General features: G+C 40.7%; 1 protein-coding gene across 1 annotated transcript; it reads left to right on the top strand.

The window, feature by feature from the left end:
* Nucleotides 1–259: 259 nt before the first annotated feature.
* Nucleotides 260–8,819, top strand: LOC127003243 (uncharacterized). The gene is made up of 2 exons (XM_050869645.1): nt 260–1,020; nt 8,139–8,819. Exons 1-2 carry the CDS (start codon nt 616–618, stop codon nt 8,529–8,531), a joined length of 798 nt encoding a protein of 265 aa, XP_050725602.1. The 5' UTR covers nt 260–615; the 3' UTR covers nt 8,532–8,819.
* The last annotated feature ends 12,271 nt before the right edge of the window (nt 8,820–21,090 follow it).

Here is a 21,090-nt window from a genome sequence, read left to right as displayed (position 1 = left end):
GACTGGCATCACGATTCTACGAGGATAATCATTTGTGGACTAGCCTTCAGGCTTGGCATCATAGACGAAACCCCACACACGCTGACGATTGTCGTTAAGGATTGGCATGAGGACAGACATCAAGGCGCCAGTCGTTTGCGTGTGTGGAGGTGTAGCAGGAAGTGCTACATCAGGAGGAAACGCGACATCGTTGTACGCATGCGCTGCTGTCTCAAACAGACGCACGAACACACACACACACACACTCGCCCATTCTCTCGGCGGTGGGTGCCTCTCCTGGGAGCATAATCAAGGCAGGGGTTTTCTATCCTGCTAAGCTGCCCACACACGCAGAGGACTGGCCTCACGATTCTGTGAGGACAATCATTTGTGGACTAGCCTGGACCAGCTTGGTATCATAGATGAAACCCCACACACGCTGACGATTATCGTCAAGGATTGGCATGAAGACAGACATCAAGGCGCCAGTCGTCTGGGTGTGTGGAGGGATCTCGCGCCAGTCGTCTGCATTAAATGGACTCACACCGCCAGTCCACTACTTTCGTTCAGTTGTGAAGATCTGGAAGGGTACATAGCTAGACTTGGACGTTTGCAGAAAGCCATTGTGTTGTGACAATGTCTTTAAACGTGAAATATATGTCCCCTGATTTTATTCGAGACTTTATAGAAATGTACAGGAGCTTCCCATGCTTGTGGAAAGTGCGTAGTGCTGAGTATTCAAAAAAACACAAAAGGCAAGCTGCTTATGAACAGCTAGTTGAGTTGTGCAAAACAGTGAATGAAAATGCCAACATTGAATATGTTAAAGCCAAAATTTGTACATTTCGCGGCTCATTTAGAAAAGAACTTAAAAAAGTCAGGGATTCCAAAAGATCAGGGGCTGATGAGGTGTATGTGCCCAAGTTATGGTATTATGATCTGCTGTTGTTTACTGCTGGTCAAGAAACACCGAGGGAATCAACTTCAAATATACCCGTGGATCAAGAAAGGAGTGACACCCAAGAAACAGACACGGAAGTGGTAAGTAAACATTTATTTGACTCATGCTATAATTTGGCTAATTAAGTAACTACAAATAACACTGCTGAGACTCATGATAATCAGAGCATATATATTTTGGCTTCATAGTATTTAAAGAAAATACATCATCAAGAATCACAATGATCATCTCATTTTCTCCTTTCATATTAAATTAACTGGTTAGAATCATAACTGATACCACATTTATACTTATATGTATAAAAAAGACTCCATAAAGGAAGTGCGGCATTTCACTTGTTTTATATAATACACCGTATATATATATATATATATATATATATATATATATATATATATATATATATATATATATATATATATATATATATATATATATATCTATCTATATCTATTTATTTATCTATCTATCTATCTATCTATCTATCTATATATATATCTATATATATATATATATATATATATATATATATATATATATATATATATATATATATATATATATATATATATATTAGAGATGTATCGGATATGAACATCTGCCTCCGCCTCCGCATCCGCATTTTGTGTGAAAATATATCATCATCGCACTCTACTAGAGAGGATGTGGATGTGATGTGTTTTTGTATTGCACAACCTGTAGATTATAGAGTAATATATAGACACGTTATTAGACTAGCAGAGTAGTAGAGTACTGCCTGTGTGCTTAGACTTTAGAGTTCAGACAGAGCTTAGAAATGTGGAGTAAATTTATTGATATGTGTGTCTAATGAATTAATTATCTAGTAAAACGGAATCTCTCTTTCAAACTTACACAACGTAATGTGTCTAGAATTTAAAACTGCAAACTGTGAATGTGGAATGTTAGATACTTAGTAACGACAGATGAGTATAATTATACAAATAATAATATTAAAAAATATGTTTTCCTCCTGTTGTTTCTTCCCCTGATACAGTGAGTTGCCGATGAAAAATTTTTTCAGAGAGAGGGTAATATTAGCTATTGTTTTGTATTTTTAGAATTAAATTGAAGCATTAATATAAGAATAAAGTTTTTTTTTTTTTCATTTGCTAAGCACATTTATAATAATGATAAGTGATCCATAAGTTGCAAACTGGCATTCTAAGTAAGTCACACAGTACACTGGCAGCTAGGTCCTCAGTTTGGTAAATATGTATGGTGTTTTCAAGAAAATAAAAGAAATATTTGTCGATTCAGCCACCGCCTCCCATAGAATGATGAAAAGTGAAGCAAGACAAACTTTTTCTTAACTGATGTGTGGTCAGATACCTCAGCAGGTGTGTTTACCAGAAAGAACAGACTTTGTGCTAGGTGCTGAACCACTGAAGAACGACATACAGGAGATACAGAGTAAATGCTCCAAAATGTTTGATGATATGCTGAAGTGGGACATATCTCGCAAATGTGTACTGTGTTCTGTGATGCTGGAGCAAATATGAAAAAGCTCTGTTTCTCTAACTATGCAAGATGAATGAAAAAGATCAGGACAGAGGACAGGCACTAAAAACTCTCTGTTATGCATGATACCCCCACAAGATGGAATATAGCACTACACATGCTAAGAAGAACACTAGAAATAAAGTACTGAGTTATGTATGTATAAATGTGTGTAAACAACCTTACCTTATGAAGATATCAAAAAAAACTTAGTCCACATCACAGCTGAAGTGATTGCACTTTTGTTAAAGTCCTTAAACACTCTTCAGCACATACCCATCAGTAGTTTTCTAACCTGTTGAAGTAAAATCATCACTTGCCCAGTGTGTGAGGGAGCTTCGTCAGACGACTATTCTAGAAGAGGAACAGTCCCCCCTGATTTGGCAAAGGTGCTTGCCAGTATCTCTCTGTCCACCAAGTAGCGTTCCTAGATATATGACGCCAAGCAAAATCTTTTTGCCAGAAAAGGTAGATAAGCTACTTTTTTTGAAACGAAACTTGCCCATCTTGAACTTTAAATATTAAGTAATAAATGTGTGTTTATAGTATCAGTTCAATCAGTTGGTTATAGATTTATAAACTTTTATTGTAAAAAAAGTTCCACACTTACTCACACACTAGTATATCTGAACTCCTTCCTGCGTCCGTATTGGCTTTTCTTGGGGGGTCCTCTTGGTGAGAACGTTTGACGTAAAACATCCCATCCGCATCCGCATCCGCGAGGATATCATATTTCATTCACATTTGCATCCGCAACATATACATTCATATATGTCTAAATTGACATCCGATACATCTCTAATATATATATATATATATATATATATATATATATATATATATATATATATATATATATATATATATATATATATATAAAAGGAAGAACATGTGAAGCAGTTGTACAGGAAAAGTATCAAATCTGCTTGTCCTGTACTGATCCTGTAGTGGTCCTGTAGCAGGTCAGGCACCAGTGAATCATTGCCATCTCTTACAAGAAAAATATTCAAAAGCATAAAAAAGAAATTAAGGTCTTTTTGTTGATAATAATTAATGTAATTATGTAGTTTAATTAGCTTAATTCTTTTTTTTTAATGCAAAGTAACATGATTAAGTCTAATTTCTTATTAATGATCCAAATTTGACAACATATAAATAGACAAGTTGCCAGCGTATGATTTTTATGGCTACTTATGATTTTTATGTGAAAAACTCATCGTGGGTTATGTATATTTAACTATGGTTTCACTTAACATTGGTCAAGTTTAATACAAGAATATGGACTCACAACACTGAAACAAATACCGTATTTCCCGCCATATAAGACGCACTCAAAAAAGAAAGAAAAAAAAAAAATGTCAGCCTGCGTCTTATACGCCGATGGTTAGGTTCTGGCACGCCTAAGGGTCATTGTTACTAGTACGAAACCAACACCCAAAACACCTCCGTTTGACACAATAGTTCCCAGATGTCCCCAGAATAAAATACACCGTACTTTGCGGCGTTTAACTCTCACTTTTCACTCAAAAAATTCCAAAAAGTGACCCCTGTGTGGTATACGGCAAAGGTACAAATACGGATTGATTTAAATACTGAACAGTGTGATGCAATGGAAAAGGAAAGTGTGAATAAGGAGAAGAGAGGAGGAGGACATGACCATACAGGTCATAAGAAGAAAACGTGCCACACGTGAGAGCCGAGGCGCGGCGTGAACACGAAACACAAAACACAACACCACCAGTCACCAGTGTGCTGGGCACATTGGCGGTGATGGTTAAAGCGGCTATTACTCGGGAACAAGATTGGTGGAACAATATTGGTTTGCTGCCTGACGTGACTTCGGCGATTGTGGGGCGGATTAGTCTGGAGGTATTTCTGCTGTGCAGCGGCTCGGTCAGCTGACGTTTTCTGTGATACATGTTGGAAAGAACGGATATCCGTGGATGATTAAAGTGTTTATTGTTAACGCATTTTTGTTTCTCATTATAAAAATAACTATTAAAACATAATATGATTGGCAGAAATTAATCAACCAACATCTATTTCTACTTGAAAGTAGGTTCACGGTCCCTGAAAGTGAAGATCAAGACCAAGATTGCCAACCAAACGTAGTATTCCCGTGTGATTAGTTTCCTCAGTAGCTCGACCAAAGTTAGGGCCTGCACACTGCGCAGTGAGTCAACAAACCCTTTTGTTTTACCATTACAAAGTCACAGCTGCTCGGGGTAAGAGCACTGTAACTCTTCAGCCAACAGTGGAACACTTTGAACACACAGAAGGGTACAAAGCAACATACAGTATCACAGTCATAATTGTAAGTAAGGTGCGTCTTTTATGGCGGGAAATACTGTAATCAGGGGAAACAAACAAGGTTTAATGCAAAAAAAAATTTCATTCAAATAAAAAAATCGATTTAGATAAAAATCATCCGATTTAAATCAAACTATTTTTTTTTTTTTTTTAGAAAAAAATCATGATTTTCCAACCCTGATGTGCACCTATAATGTGTGTGTGTGTGTGTGTGTGTGTGTGTGTGTGTGTGTGTGTGTGTGTGTGTGTGTGTGTGTGTGTATATATATATATATATATATATATATATATATATATATATATATATATATATATATATATATATATATATATCCTCGAACCTCTTTCTTCTCAATTGCTGCAATATTCGCGGTCTTCGCTCTAATTTTCATTCTGTGGAACATCATCTCTCCTCCTCTAAACCTCACCTTCTCTTCCTTACCGAAACACAGGTTTCTGAGGCTACTGACAGCAATCTCTGTTCCCTCCTACTATCTCTATCCTAAATTTCAATCCAAAGGTGGATGTTGCGCATACGTGCGCAACGACATCACTTGCTCTCGTGCCCACAACCTTGACTCTTCTGAATTTTCTACCATCTGGCTAAGATATCATTGTCATTCTATTACTAAATACATCTGTGCTGTTTATCTCTCACCTAACTCTACCGACTATGTAAAATTCTATGGCTATTTGAATTCTAAAGTGGAGCACATCTTGACCCACTCTCCCTTCGCTGAAATCTCCATCCTAGGAGATTTCAATGTTCACCACCAGCTTTGGCTTTCATCCTCTTTCACTGACCATCCTGGTGAACAAGCCTATAACTTTGCTATCCTCAACGACCTAGAGCAATTGGTCCAGCACCCTACATGTATTCCCGACTGTCTTGGAGACCGGCCCAACATTCTCGACCTCTTCCTTACCTCAAACCCTTCTGCTTATTCTGTCAAACTGTTCTCTCCGTTGGGCTCCTCCGATCACGATCTTATTTCTGCATCCTGTCCTATCGCTCCTGTACACCCTCTGGACCCACCGAAGAGGCGATGCTTCTGGCATTTTGCTTCAGCTCGGTGGGACGACCTGAGGATGTACTTTTCCGATTTCCCGTGGAATGATTATTGCTTCCAGGATAGAGACCCCTCTGTGTGTGCTCAGCGCATCACAGAGGTGATTGTCTCTGGAATGGAGGCATACATTCCTCGTTCTTTCTCTACTCCTCACGCTAAAAAGCCTTGGTTTAATCACGCTTGTTCTCGTGCTGTCAATGATAGAGAGGCAGCTCACAAAAGGTACCAGAGCCTTCAAACTAATGCTAATTATGAACTTTACATTTCTGCCCGAAATCGTGCCAAATCTATTCTCCGACTTACCAAAACTTCTTTCATTAATAGAAAATGCCAAATCCTTGCTTTCTCTAACTCTTCCCATGACTTCTGGCATCTAGCCAAAAACATCTCCTCCACCTTCATTTCTTCATCTTTCCCTCTACTCCTCAGTCCTGACGGCAACACTGCCGTCTCATCTATCTCTAAGGTTGAACTCTTCTCTCAAACTTTTTCTAAAAACTCCACTCTGGACGATTCTGGGCATATTCCTCCTACTCGTCCCCCCTCTGACTCCTTTATGCCTGTTATAAAGATTCTTCAAAATGATGTTTTCTATGCCCTCTCTGGCCTCAATCCTCAGAAGGCTTATGGACCTGATGGAGTGCCTCCTATTGTCCTTAAAAACTGTGCCTCCGTGCTCTCACCTTGCCTGGTCAAACTCTTTCGCCTCTGCCTGTCAACATCTACCTTTCCTTCTTGCTGGAAGTATGCCTTCATACAGCCTGTGCCTAAGAAGCGTGACCGCTCCAATCCCTCAAACTACCGTCCTATAGCTTTACTTTCTTGTCTATCTAAAGCTTTTGAATCAATCCTTAACCGGAAGATTCAAAAGCACCTTTCCACTTCTGACCTTCTATCTGATCGCCAGTATGGGTTCCGCAAGGGGCGTTCTACTGGTGATCTAGCCTTCTTAAGTGACTCTTGGTCATCCTCTCTTAGCCGTTTCGGTGAAACCTTTGCTATTGCGCGGGACATATCAAAAGCTTTTGATAGGGTCTGGCACAAATCTTTGCTTTCCAAACTACCCTCCTACGGTTTCTATCCTTCTCTCTGTACCTTTATCTCCAGTGTCCTTTCTGACCGTTCTATTTCTGCCGTGGTAGACGGTCACTGTTCTTCCCCTAAATCTATTAACAGTGGTGTCCCACAGGGTTCTGTCCTATCTCCCATTCTTTTTCTGTTGTTCATTGATGATCTTCTTTCCAAAACGAACTGTCCTATCCATTCCTACGCTGATGATTCCACTCTGCATTACTCAACTTCTTTTAATAGAAGACCCACCCTACAGGAACTTAACGACTCAAGGCTGGAGGCTGCAGAACGCCTAGCCTCAGACCTTACTATTATTTCCGATTGGGGCAAGAAGAACCTGGTGTCCTTCAACGCCTCAAAAACGCAGTTTCTCCACCTATCCACTCGACACAATCTTCCCAACAACTATCCCCTATTCTTTGACAACACCCAGCTATCACCTTCCTCAACACTAAACATCCTCGGTCTATCCTTTGCTCAAAATCTCAACTGGAAACTTCATATCTCGTCTCTTACTAAATCAGCTTCCTCGAGGCTGGGCGTTCTGTACCGTCTCCGCCAGTTGTTCTCCCCTGCACAGTTGCTGTCCATATACAGGGGCCTTGTCCGCCCTCGTATGGAGTATGCATCTCATGTGTGGGGGGGCTCCACTCACACAGCTCTTCTGGACAGAGTGGAGGCTAAGGCTCTTCGTCTCATCAGCTCTCCTCCTCATACTGATAGTCTTCTACCTCTTAAATTCCGCCGCAATGTTGCCTCTCTTTCTATCTTCTATCGATATTTCCACGCTGACTGCTCTTCTGAACTTGCTAACTGCATGCCTTCCCCCCTCCCGCGGCCCCGCTGCACTCGACTTTCTACTCATACTCATCCCTATACTGTCCAAATCCCTTATGCAAGAGTTAACCAGCATCTTCACTCTTTCATCCCTCACGCTGGTAAACTCTGGAACAATCTTCCTTCATCTGTATTTCCTCCTGCCTACGACTTGAACTCTTTCAAGAGGAGGGTATCAGGACATCTCTCCTTTCGTATTTGACCTTGCTTTCGGCCACCTCTTTTGTTTCTTTTTAGGAGCAGCGAGTAGCGGGCTTTTTTTTATTATTGTTTTCTTTTTTTGTGCCCTTGAGCTGCCTCCTTTGTTGTAAAAAAAAAAAAAAAAAATATATATATATATATATATATATATATATATATATATATATATATATATATATTATTTATTGCAGGTGGATGGCGGTCAAAGACAGGTGGAAGGAGTTCAGGACTCACTGGAGACACCCATGAATGCTGGCACTGCCTCGACGAAACCTACTACTTCAGTTTCTCGTAAAAGAAAGAGTGATGTCGATGTTCGTAAACAAAGGCTCTTGGAAAATACAGAAAAGTGTTTAGATCAAGAGGAAGACGAATATGATAGTTTTGGTAAATTTGTAGCAGCAAAGTTGAGAAAGATGAGTGAAACACAATGTCTCTTTGCTGAGAAACAAATCATGGAAATATTATATAATGGTGCAATGAATACCATTTCTACAAGATCTGGAGTGTCCAGTGGGAATGAATGTAATAACAGTATCGGGGAAAGTTCCAGCTCAATACTTTCTATCATACCTGACGTGTAAGATGTGTCATTTTCATGTGATCGTCATGTATTGAGATCGTGTTTTAACGAGTGGATTACATAATTATTTCTAATGGTATAATTAATACCACTGATGTGTCTGCCCTTACAAAGGAATTTTTATAAACAGCAATTTTTTGTTTTTTTACTAACATAATTATATGACTGACAAGCATTATTTCTGTTTTTTTCGCTGGATTTCAAATATAAATTACAAAGACAAGGATGGCGATTTTTATTTATTTATTTATTTTTTTTTTTTTTTTTACTAAGAAGATGATTACAGTACGCTCACAAGTATGATATGTATTCTTTCATTGGTTTTCCAATAAAAACATGATACAAAGACGTTACCCTAATTTACCTGCCTTCATAAAGTTTATTTTCAGAGCATTGTAAATTGCTTGGCATGTCTGGGATTATTAGTCCAAGAGCTTGTGTAGAGATACCTGTTGAAAACTTCAGATCTTCCTGTTGCAAGAAACCTCAGGGTTGCAGCTAGCCTCTCCTCTGCTGATATGGATTTCCTCATTACTACATCTTTCTTCATTATCACCGAGGAAACCAGGGTTAACAAATATCTGAATGAATCATCAGTCATCCTTAAGTAGTTTTTAAAATCATCAGGATTATTATCTCAGTTCATCCAGCAACACCATATGAGAAAGCTTGCCTCTTTTTGTTAGCTACGGTTTTGTCCATAGTCGACGATTTTTATGACAACGTTCTTCTTCAGATTCGTCACTTAGCCCTATCAGTAGAGCACTCCTCTGTCTTTTACTTAAAACCATGATGTGCAACTGATGATTAGCAGATGTCGACACGCCTCTGTGTACACCAGGCGACTGTTGCCTTGAAGTTTGCTCAAAGTATATCCTATACTGCTTAAAGAAACAAAGAGTGAAATACTCTCCTCCCTCACTACCGTATTCAATATGTCCTTGCGACAAGGCATCGTCCCTTCGGATTGGAAAAAGGTTAACGTGACACCGATTTTTAAGAAAGGAGACAAAAAAATACCAGGTAACTACCGACCCATTAATCTAACTTCAATTGTAGGTAAGCTACTCGAGAGCATAATTAGAGACAAAATTGTGAGTTACCTCGAAAGCCACTCATTAATTGGAGATTCACAACATGGCTTCCTTAACAAAAGATCCTGCCTGTCAAACCTACTGACCTTTTATAACGACCTCTTCTCAATTTATGACGTAACCAAATCAGTGGACGTAGTCTATCTTGATTTCCAGAAAGCATTTGACAAAGTCCCACATCATAAATTACTTTATAAATTAAAGCAAATAGGCATTGACGGTCAAGTAAACCAATGGATCGCGAATTGGTTGAGGAACAGACAACAGAGTGTTGTGATTGACGGATTTAACTCAGAGTGGGCGCCGGTCACTAGTGGCGTCCCTCAGGGCTCGGTTCTTGGCCCAGTGCTCTTCATTATTTACATCAACGACGTGGATGTTGGACTCAATAATCGCATTAGTAAATATGCAGACGACACAAAGATTTGTAACTCGGTTCTCACTGACGAAGACAGGCAAAGCCTCCAAGAGGATTTGCACAAAATTTCAGCTTGGTCGGATAAATGGGAGATGCCATTTAACGTAGACAAGTGCCAGGTCCTTCAAGTTGGAACAAGAAATAAGAAGTTCGATTACGAAATACGCGGCGTTAAACTCACAAGCGTTCAATGCGTTAAGGACCTGGGGATTAAAATCGCGTCAAACCTCAAATTCTCACATCAATGCATCGATGCAGCAAATAAAGTGAACAGAATGTTGGGCTTCATTAAAAGAAACTTTTTATTCAAGAATAAAGATGTAATACTTCCGCTCTACGATAGTTTAGTCAGACGCCACTTGGAATATGCGGTACAGTTTTGGTCTCCCCACCATGCATAGGACATCGCTAAATTTAAAGGTGTTCAGCGTCCGGCAACAAAAATGATCCCTTCCTTGCGCAACAAATCCTACGAAGAAAGGTTTTCCACCCTTAACATGTTCTCTCTTGAGAAACGTCGCCTCCGAGGAAAACTGATCGAATGTTTTAAAATACTTAATGGTTTCACGAATGTAGACAGAACAAAATTGTTTATGATCGATGACACTTTGCGAACGAGGAACAATGGCACAAAACTCAAATGTAGACAAGTAAATTCAGACTGCACCAAATTTTTCTTCACCAACGTTGTATTGCGAGAATGGAATAAGCTCCCACCATCAGTGGTCCAGTGTAACACGATTGACTCCTTTAAAAACAAGCTCGACCGTCACTTCCTTGAACTTAATATTAACTAGAGTAGAAAAGCAACGTTTAGGAGCCTTCTGATTAATGTAAAATCACTTAGGTTTAAGGACAGACCACTTAGTCTGGACCATGGGGTCTGTGTGGTCTGATTTTCTATGTAATTCTCTCTCTCTCTCTCTCTCTCTCTCTCTCTCTCTCTCTCTCATGGCAGTGGGTGCCTCTCCTGAGAGCATAACCAAGGCAGGGGTTTTCTATCCCGCGTACTTTATTATAACATCACTACTCTGCCCACGACTGTGTGGTGTAAGAGAGGTAAATGTACGTTGTTCCCTACTTTACAAATGCGCCTTAACTATTTTATTCAGGAGTACGCGATCAATATTCAGTTTATTTTATCAGATAGCCTATTGTTATATTTACTGTTGGGATTTATATCGTCCAGCATCCAGTGTTAAAATGACCAGTGCTGTACAATATATAAACATCAATAAAGGAATATAATGGCGGGCTATGTCGCTACATAAGAAACTATTTATAGCCTAGTGCTGAGAGGATTTGCACAAAATTTCAGCTTGGTCGGATAGATGGGAGATGCCCTTTAACGTAAGCAAGTGCCAGGTCCTTCAAGTTGGAACGAGGAATAAGAAGTTCGATTACGAAATGCACGGCGTTAAACTCAAAAGCGTTCAATGCGTCATGGACTTGGGGATCAAAATCGCGTCAAACCTCAAATTCTCACAGCAATGCATCGATGCAGCAAATAAAGTGAACAGAATGTTGGGCTTCATTAAAAGAAACTTTTTATTCAAGAATAAAGATATAATACTCCCGCTCTACAATAGTTTAGTCAGACCCCACTTGGAATATGCGGTACAGTTTTGGTCTCCCCACCATGCAAAGGATATTGCTAAATTAGAAGGTGTTCAGCGTCGGGCAACGAAAATGATCCCTTCCTTGCGCAACAAATCCTACGAAGAAAGGCTTTCTACCCTTAACATGTTCTCTCTTGAGAAACGTCGCCTCCGAGGAAAACTGATCGAATGTTTTAAAATACTTAATGGTTTCACGAATGTAGACAGATCAACATTGTTTATGATCGATGACACTTTGCGCACGAGGAACAATGTTGTAAAACTCAAATGTAGACAAGTAAATTCAGACTGCACCAAATTTTTCTTCACCAACGTTGTAGTGCGAGAATGGAATAAGCTTCCACCATCAGTGGTCCAGTGTAACACGATTGACTCCCTCAAAAAAAAGCTCGACTGTCACTTCCTTCAACTTAATATCAACTAGAGTAGAAATGCAACGTTTAGGAGCCTTCTGATTAATGTAAAATCACTTAGGTTTAAGGACAGACCACCTAGTCTGGACCATGGGGTCTGTGTGGTCTGATTTTCTATGTAAATCTATGTAAATCTCTCTCTCTCTCTCTCTCTCTCTCTCTCTCTCTCTCTCTCTCTCTCTCTCTCTCTCTCTCTCTCTCTCTCTCTCTCTCTCTCTCTCTCTCTCACACACACACACACACACACACACACACACACACACGTTGTTTTTTCAACCCCTTTAGCCTTTCTCGTGGTAGTCCAGGAGCATGTTATATCTCAGGTCTCAATCAAGATAGAAACACAAATGATGCCATCCTTCATTGATGATGATGAAGCCTCAAGCGACTGGCGCGAGCCGTCCCCTACACGCAGACGATTGGCGTCAATGACGCCAATCCTTTCCCGGCCTCACGTGGATTTATAACCAGACGTAATTCCATGAGGCCGAATAATTCCATCTGACGATTGGAATCAAGAGCCCACACACGGTGAGGATTTTGAGAGGACTGGCCACTTGACGCCAATCCTCACAAAATTGTGATGCCAGTCCTCTGCGTGTGTGGGCAGCTTAGGCTGGATTCACACGAGCCACTTTATAGTGGTCAGTGGTCGCCACAAAATAATGGTCAAAATAGAACACACACATCTCTATGGGTGCATGCACATTTTTTTGTGGTCACCACAAAACAGTGGCGAGTTGTGGCGGGCGGAGCCATTTTCCGACCACGCCACATTGGCCAGGGATAGATACCGTTGTTTTAAATGGCAGTGTGCACACGAGCCACTATTGGTGGCCACCACCCTGCCACCCGCCGCTTTCCCTTTGTCTTGACACTTGAACACCTGAATTTTAACTCATTATGATGTATAAGTATGACCTTCACGCATACCTTGTGTTCAGGATATAATGGATAAGCTCTTATATGCTTTCAGAACTAATGTTTCATTTCGTTTCACAGTTTTGCATATTAATTGATTCTGGTATGGATTAATTACTGAATGTGGTAGTTTTATTTACTCGGAAGTAGAAAGGGGAAAATGTTATGTTACCACAAAGACTGATGAATTATGTCAATAAATTACATCTAATGTGACTTAATATTCTTCATGTTCAGTCTTATATTAAAATTACCGCAAGTCTCTTCTACTGGGACACAATTCGTCATGTTGATGTCCTGCCGTGTTATACGTGGAACAATTACAGTCATAAGATGATTAAACCTATCCTATGACCTCCTGAAGTAAAAAAATAAATTGTGTTCTTTTAGCTCTAAATAATGTGTGGAATGCTACACGCAGTAGTCTGTTACTAAGTATATATGGGGTGAAACCATGGCAGTACTTTCTTCAGCGCTTTTTGCCAAGAGAGCACAGACAGCTGCTGCCTCTACAAGATCCATAACGCCACGTATTAACCTCATTAGTGGCCGCCACCGAGTGGCTCGTGTGTATGGTGCACCTACTCACCATTTTTCGTGGCGACCATTTTTTGTGGTGGCCACTTTTTGTGGAGGCCACTGACCACTAAAAGTGTCTCGTGTGAACCCAGCCTTAATTCCATGAGGCCGAATAATTCCATCTGACGATTGGAATCAAGAGCCCACACATGGTGAAGATTTTGTGAGGACTGGCCTCTTGACGCCAATCCTCACAAAGTCGTGATGCCAGTCCTCTGCGTGTGTGGGCTGCTAAAGCGTCCCCGAGAGTGTTGCGTGTTGCGTCGCTTGTATGTTTCGTTGTAGTTTGTTGCATGGCGGCGGAATATTGTGTCTCCTCTATACCGCAGTGCTTAATAAAGGCTTAAGTCATGGCATGTTGTAGGTGGTTTTGGTTGTCGTTTTTTTTTTTTTTATGTAATAAATGTATTTAGTAACAATAATGTGGCTGATTTTTTATCTTAACCCATTTTTCATTTATGACTTTTTACGGCTAAGTTTGTATTGTCGACTCAACACTGAAAATCCTACACTTTTATCTAACTCAGTTCCAATTAAATGAAAGTAAAAAGCCAAACTAGCTACATAAATAAGATACTAATTCAACTTTTTTTTTTTTTTTTTTTTTTTTTTTTTTTTTACAGTAAAGGAGACAGCACAAGGGCACACAAAAAATGAGACAATAAAAAAAGCCCGCCACTCGCTGCTCCTGTAAAGAATCCGAAGAGGTGGCCGAAAGAGCAGTCAATTACGTGAGAAGAGGTGTCCTGATACCTTCCTCTTGAATGAGTTCAGGTCGTAGGCAGGAGGAAATACAGTTGAAGAAAGATCGTTCCAGAGATTACCAGCGTGAGGGATGAAAGAGTAAAGATACTGGTTTACTCGTGCGTAAGGGATTTGGACAGTAAAGGGATGGGCTTTAGTAGAAAGTCGTGTGCGGCGGGGCCGCATGAGGGGAGGAGGCATGCAGTTAGCAAGTTCAGAAGAGCAGTCAGCGTGAAAATATCGATAGAAGATAGAAAGGGAGGCAACATGGCGGTGGAATTTGAGAGGTAAGTGACTATCAGTAAGAGGAGGAGAGCTGATGAGACGAAGAGCCTTAGGCCCGTACCAAGAGTCGTGAAGGTCGAGCCGCGTACCGTCCCTTCGACAATGTAGGCAGGGCCTCAGACCGTGCCTTCAATCCTTACCACAAGTCGCTCGGGAAGGCAAATGCACATACACACACTGCAACCTTCTTTTCACCTACCAGATCTAATGCACGCATACACATACAAACACAGTGCTATTCATGGAGGTATAATACCTCCATGGTGCTATTACAGCCATAATATTGTCCGTTTCATTCCGTCTGTCCACTCGTGAACGTAGATGTGGCACCCGCGCATTGTGAGTTTGCGATTGCGTGAAGATCATTTGAATGTTTGTGTATACAAAAAATCCTCAAACCATCGTGTATGAACCGCAAACAAATGTTGCATCGATAATATACCATACAAGGACACGAAGAAACAACTTGTATATCAAACAGTATTGTTTGATCATATTCGAACGATCTATAGCCTTTCAGATACTCATATTTCGTCTCATTAAGGGATATAAAGTGACATACGACTCTGCAAGTGTCTATACATAAGGAATATTGATGTTGCATGTATAAATAACATGGGTAGCCTAATATTCGAAATAGCCTAGCATCGCATTAACCAGTTATTATTTATTATTTCATGGTTTTTTTCAATTAATCGCTATTTACATGCAGTAAATTATTAAGATACCCTTTGTTTGTACTTGCAGAGCCAGATGTCTTAACTGAAATGAGAAAGAATTTGAAAAAAACATAGATCGTTGGAGAATGTGAGCCACGAAGGTTCCCGCCTGCTGGCTGGTTTCTCTGTGCTTTGAAGGCGCGTGCTGTTGTTGTAAACAAGACAAACATATTCGCTGCAACTACATGTATAATATACGACTTTCCAATTAGGGAAAATATTTTCTCAGGTTGTTTTAACTGAACTGCAACTATTTGCCACGCCAAATTTGGAAAATAAACATATTTTTCCTCGAAGGTCTGAGGGAAGACACGGGGTAGACCTTGCCTTCCCTTCGTCTCTCCCGCAGACCTTCGTTCCAAAAATGCTAGTGACTATAGGTACGCACCGTCCTTCCCTTCGATCTTCGTCGCTAGACCTTCGTGACTCTTGGTACGGGCCTTAGACTCCACTCTGTCCAGAAGAGCTGTGTGAGTGGAGCCCCCCCACACGTGAGATACATACTCCATATGAGGGCGGACAAGGCCCCTGTATATGGATAGCAACTGTGTGGGGGAGAACTGGCGGAGACGATACAGAACGCCCAACCTCGAGGAAGCTGATTTAGTAAGAGAAGAGTTTAAACAATCTGGCGTGTGCTGTGTGGCATTCATAGCATTCCCACACCTTTTTAGTACTATATGATTGTGTCCAGGATAGAATTTGATATTTTAATTATCTGTACCTGCAATGAAAGTGACATCGTAGGTATCCATAAATGATTACATTAACAGCATTTTCATTATTATTATCGCTATTACCAGGATCATGAGAACACGTTAGAAATAATTGTATATATACCCCTTATGCAAGAGTTAACCAGCATCTTCACTCTTTCATCCCTTACACTGGTAAACTCTGAAACAGCCTTCCTTCGTCTGCATTTCCCTCTGCCTATGACTTGACCTCCTTCAAGAAGAATGTATCAAGACACCTCTCCACCAGAAATTGACCTCTCTTTTGGCCACTCTTTACTTTTGTCTATTATGGAAGCGGTGAGCAGCGGGCTTTTTTTCTACACTTTTTGTTGCTCTTGAGCCGTCTCTTTTGTTGTAAAAAAAATATTTTGTGTAATTCTCGGTAAATCAAAGTATATTAAATCTGTGCAGTACGATACTATATTATTATGAGTGCGTTCTGGCCTTCCAGGGAACGTTTGTAATATTAGTAGTGGGTGTGACATTATTCTTTGCAAAACACAACGTCAATAGAGTGAAGGTTATAACGCATTTCATTTACCGCATATAATAATTCTTCTTCGGGTCGTAACGGGTGTCAAATATTTACTCTGTTCTAAACACGTGATTGTGTATTTAAAAGTTACAGACATTTTCCATGTTTGATGTTCAGTATACCTAATGGGTTGCAGTGCCTCTTGTAACGTTTTCTTTATATATTACTGGGGTTTTTAATAGGGTGGACAAATCTTTTTCTTGACAAAACACGAAGGCCAATCTTAATAGGCTATAAGGTATAATCTCTTGTGTTTGGTCTTCAGTATACCTTATATGAATTCGTTGTAGGTCCCCATTAAACATCTTGATATTACTGTGGTAGTAAGCTTGGGACAAATCTTTACTCTGAACAAAACTGATTATTTGGCCTAAAGTTTAAATTCAAGCTCAATTATGTTTGGTCTTATGTATATTTATTATGGATGCATTGCAGTCCCACATTTAACGGTTATAATACTCCATCGTGACAAGGGACAGTTATCTACAGCGCACATGATATAGTAGCCCAGTTTGGTTTTCCTTATACATAAGTTCTATGTAATCTTCTATGTAGTGTTTTAGGCTTCACCTGATATTATATTTGGTGTATCGTAAACTTGAATATAGCCTGTTTAGTTTACCCTTTACGTATCCATGGTCCTGCGGTGTAATGAGGAACATTTACCACAACGAACACATGATTTAATAGCTGTATGTTTTAGTCTACGCTTCCCTTCGCATGGCCATCAACCCACGGCCACACGGCGCTTAGGCTGCACGCTATATTAAATTTTGTTATGCGTAATGCGTATGCGTGCTTCAGGCTTTCTGGGTTTCCTTGGTTAGGCTGAACGTTGTGTGTGTTGTCATGAGTTTGGTCTTTCACTCTACTACTGCTGATGATGATACTATACATCAAGAACAACAACAACAACAACAGCAACTACTACTACTACTACTACTACTACTACTACTACTACTACTACTACTACTACTACTACTGCTACTACTACTACTGCTACTACTATTTTAAATTTATATCGTCGTCCGTTTTCTTTGTAAGGGCAATATTTTACGTAATTTTCCCCTTTTATACATATATCAAGTTTCTAGGGCTTTCTCCTCATACCGTAAAAAAAATCAGAATACTACTTATATTACTATTTCAGTCAATAATGATAGTGATAACAGTAACAATTGCGCACGGCTGAGCGTTACGTGCGGGTTCATTGACTATTGTCGGCTGGTGTGACGAAACGAACGAGGTGAAATAACACAGCGGGCCTGTCACCGTCACTGCACAGCCATCATCCATCAGCAGGGCAACGATGCAAGGGGAGCGCGACACCCGCCCTCATTATGTCCTTCCAGAGGCCACTGAGTCTACTGTAGCTTCATCTCGTAGGGGGTTGTGCTTACTCTGTTATCTCGTCTAGTATTGGCATTACATTTTCTGTAGACTCGCCTATGAAAGTAAGGGCAACACAAGCCGAGATTCATATAGCTCCCTCCTTAAATAATGAAAGATAAGTATCTAGAAATTATACATATTTAGGGTCATCCCGCATTATCGAATAAAAGAGAACAACAAAATATTTAAAGAAAGTAAGAGTTTCATCGCTATATATAATCTAAAGTATAAAATAAAATTAATGAACAGTAAAGAAAAGTATGTGATTCCTTCTTTGTATGCATAAATCAAGCAAATGTATTAGTGTACCATTAAATTGGGTAGGCGGTGGCTGAACTGGTAGCGTACTGGGCCCACATTCACCGCGTGATGGACGACGCGGGTTCGAATCCCCACGCTACCGCCTCGGATTTTTCAGTCACCGCCGAGTGGCTTAAAACTACCCACATGCTGTCCTGAAGATCACCCATCAACCCGGACTCTAGAGGAAGCCGTCCAAGCGAATCAAGAACGAGTTCCGGGGGGCAGCATGAGCCAATGCAAGATGGTGCCTCTATAAACACTCGCCTGCGCCAGAACGGGCTGGGCCGACCATCAGGCCCCACCGGGAAGAAGCCTTGGGCCGACCATCAGGCCCCACCGGGAAGATGCCTACCGGCACAATAGGCAGCGACGTAAAAAAACAAACAAAAAAAAACAAATCAGTAAATACCAGAGGCCACCACAAAACTTAAAAGCCTCCCTGTTCATCAAGACGAAAGAAAAACTTCAACAATTACGAAGACACTCCATGGTAATCAAGTGCCTGCCTCAGGTAGGAAACATGTTATACACAGATGAGTGAGCGAACAGAGGCCATCACCAACGATAAAAATCTTCCTGTGTGTCAAGAAAAAAAAAAAAAAAGTATCAGCGACGACATGCCGTGATAATCAAATGTCTGCCTCAGGTACGAAACACGTTGTACAAATATACAAAAAAACGAACAGTTTTCCTACGATTAATTAACATTCTGGATTAAATATGCCGGTCCACAAGCTACTACTACTACTACTGCTGCTGCTGCTGCTGCTGCTATTACTACTACTACTACTACTACTACTGCTACTGCTACTACTACTACTACTACTACCACTACTACTACTACTACTGCTACTACTACTACTGCTACTGGTACTACTGCTACTACTACTACTATTAATGCAGCTGCTGCTACTGTTGCTACTACTGCTTCTACTTCTACTATTACTGCTGCTGCTGCTGCTATTGCTAAGGGTAATAATAAATAAGTAGAAGACTTAAGTTCCAGTTTGGAGAAAGCGTCATAACCAAGTGTAAGAATACTGCCAGGACATTGTCTGATTCTGTAACAACTACTATAAAAGTAAATCAGGAACAGACTCCGGCCTGTCATGGTTAACGTGCTGGCGACTGATTGATAGATGAAGAGCCGTGTGAAATGCCAGCAGGTAAAATATAGAGGTTAGTTGCGTTGTATTGCACAAGTTTCGCTATAAAGCCGTAGCACCGTTTTGTCTGGTGATTCCTGGTTAATAATTAAGTGTGTATGTATTGTAGCAGCTTGGTTTGTTTAGGTTTACGTGCAGGTCACATTGTCTCACACCCGCGGCCTCCAACAGTACCAATAATAATTCATTTGTTTAATAGTTTAATATGGTGCCCCCTCTGCGTGTGTGTGTGGGTGTGGGTGCGGGTGCGGGTGTGCGTACATGGTAATATTACCCACGTGAATTTTGTCCTTGGGGAAATGTCGGTTATGAATAATTATTACTGTGTGTGTGTGTGTGTGTGTGTGTTTATGTGTGTGTGTGTGGCCATGTATGAAAAAAAAAAAAACGAGAGGTGGAGGTGGACTAGATTATTATTATTCTATGCTGAGGGAACTAATTTTTACTCTCTCTCTCTCTCTCTCTCTCTCTCTCTCTCTCTCTCTCTCTCTCTCTCTCTCTCTCTCTCTCTCTCAAGATCAGTGGGGGATGGGGAGGGGCTAAGATCGCCGTAACTCAAACACAGAAGTTAGCCCTCGAGGAAGCACGCAGGACTTTCAAGGAGTAACTCAAGAACTCTCTGCATTTATTACATTCAACATTAATAGCACTGACCCGAGCCCCATTGTCCCTCGAAACATTATAGATGCACACACACACACACACACACACACACACACACACACACACGAAAGTCTAGATAGGATTAAGATACGGTTAAGAAATAATTAAAATCAAGAGCAGTATTCGGCTGGTTTTCCTTCTCTGTAATTTTACCCTTTTCTTGCTCCTGCTTATTGTGGCTCCTCCTCCTCCTTCTCCTTCGTCTCCTCTTCGTTTAACTCTTCCATATGCTCTTTCTTAGTCTTATCATACAACATGCTTATTTTTTATCATCCTCCTCATGGTCATCATCATCGTCGTCGTCGTCCTCGTCGGATTTCTAATGTTTTACTTATTTCATGTTACTTATTAGAGACCTTACCCTTTTCGCACATTATATTTTCCTCTTTATCACCACCACCTCTGAGAGACAGGCCAGTCCTCGTCGACAGACCGACTCGGTCGGCTAGATTTCGATCGCCGATAGAGTCGGTCTGTCGGCATCCTGCTACGGGCCGCCAATCGGCTTAGCCCGTGTTCCCCCGCGCAGGGAGGGAGCATTTTTGCACTCCTAACGGACAAGGGCCCGTTTCCCCTAGTGATACTAGGGGATAAAAAATAAAAAAAAACACCACCTCCACCACCACCACCATTACCATCATCACGGCCACCCTCACCATTCTTACCTGCCCCCAGTAATCACACTCACCTGTCCAGTGGTACAAGGGTGAGCCACGTGGCACCAGTAGGAGTCTGGACCAGTGCCACAGTCCAGTACAGCGTCATGGGAAGCCCCAAACCAAGCTATACGCCAAACGTTTTAAACGTCGTATTAGTATTTCTTTACAGTCTTGTGGCTAGTTTGGCTTCTCGGTTCCATTTTTGGGACGGAGTTTGCTAGAGGTGTTTGATTCTCACAGTTACGTCGATATGCTACAAACTCGGTCGTAAAAAGTGATATGAAAAAAATCCAGAAAATCACCTAACCACGCC

This window comes from Eriocheir sinensis, chromosome 25, assembly GCF_024679095.1.
Source record: "Eriocheir sinensis breed Jianghai 21 chromosome 25, ASM2467909v1, whole genome shotgun sequence".
Classification (NCBI taxonomy): domain Eukaryota; kingdom Metazoa; phylum Arthropoda; class Malacostraca; order Decapoda; family Varunidae; genus Eriocheir; species Eriocheir sinensis.
Note: the sequence above shows the minus strand (reverse complement) of the source record. Positions and strands in the feature narration are given on the sequence as shown.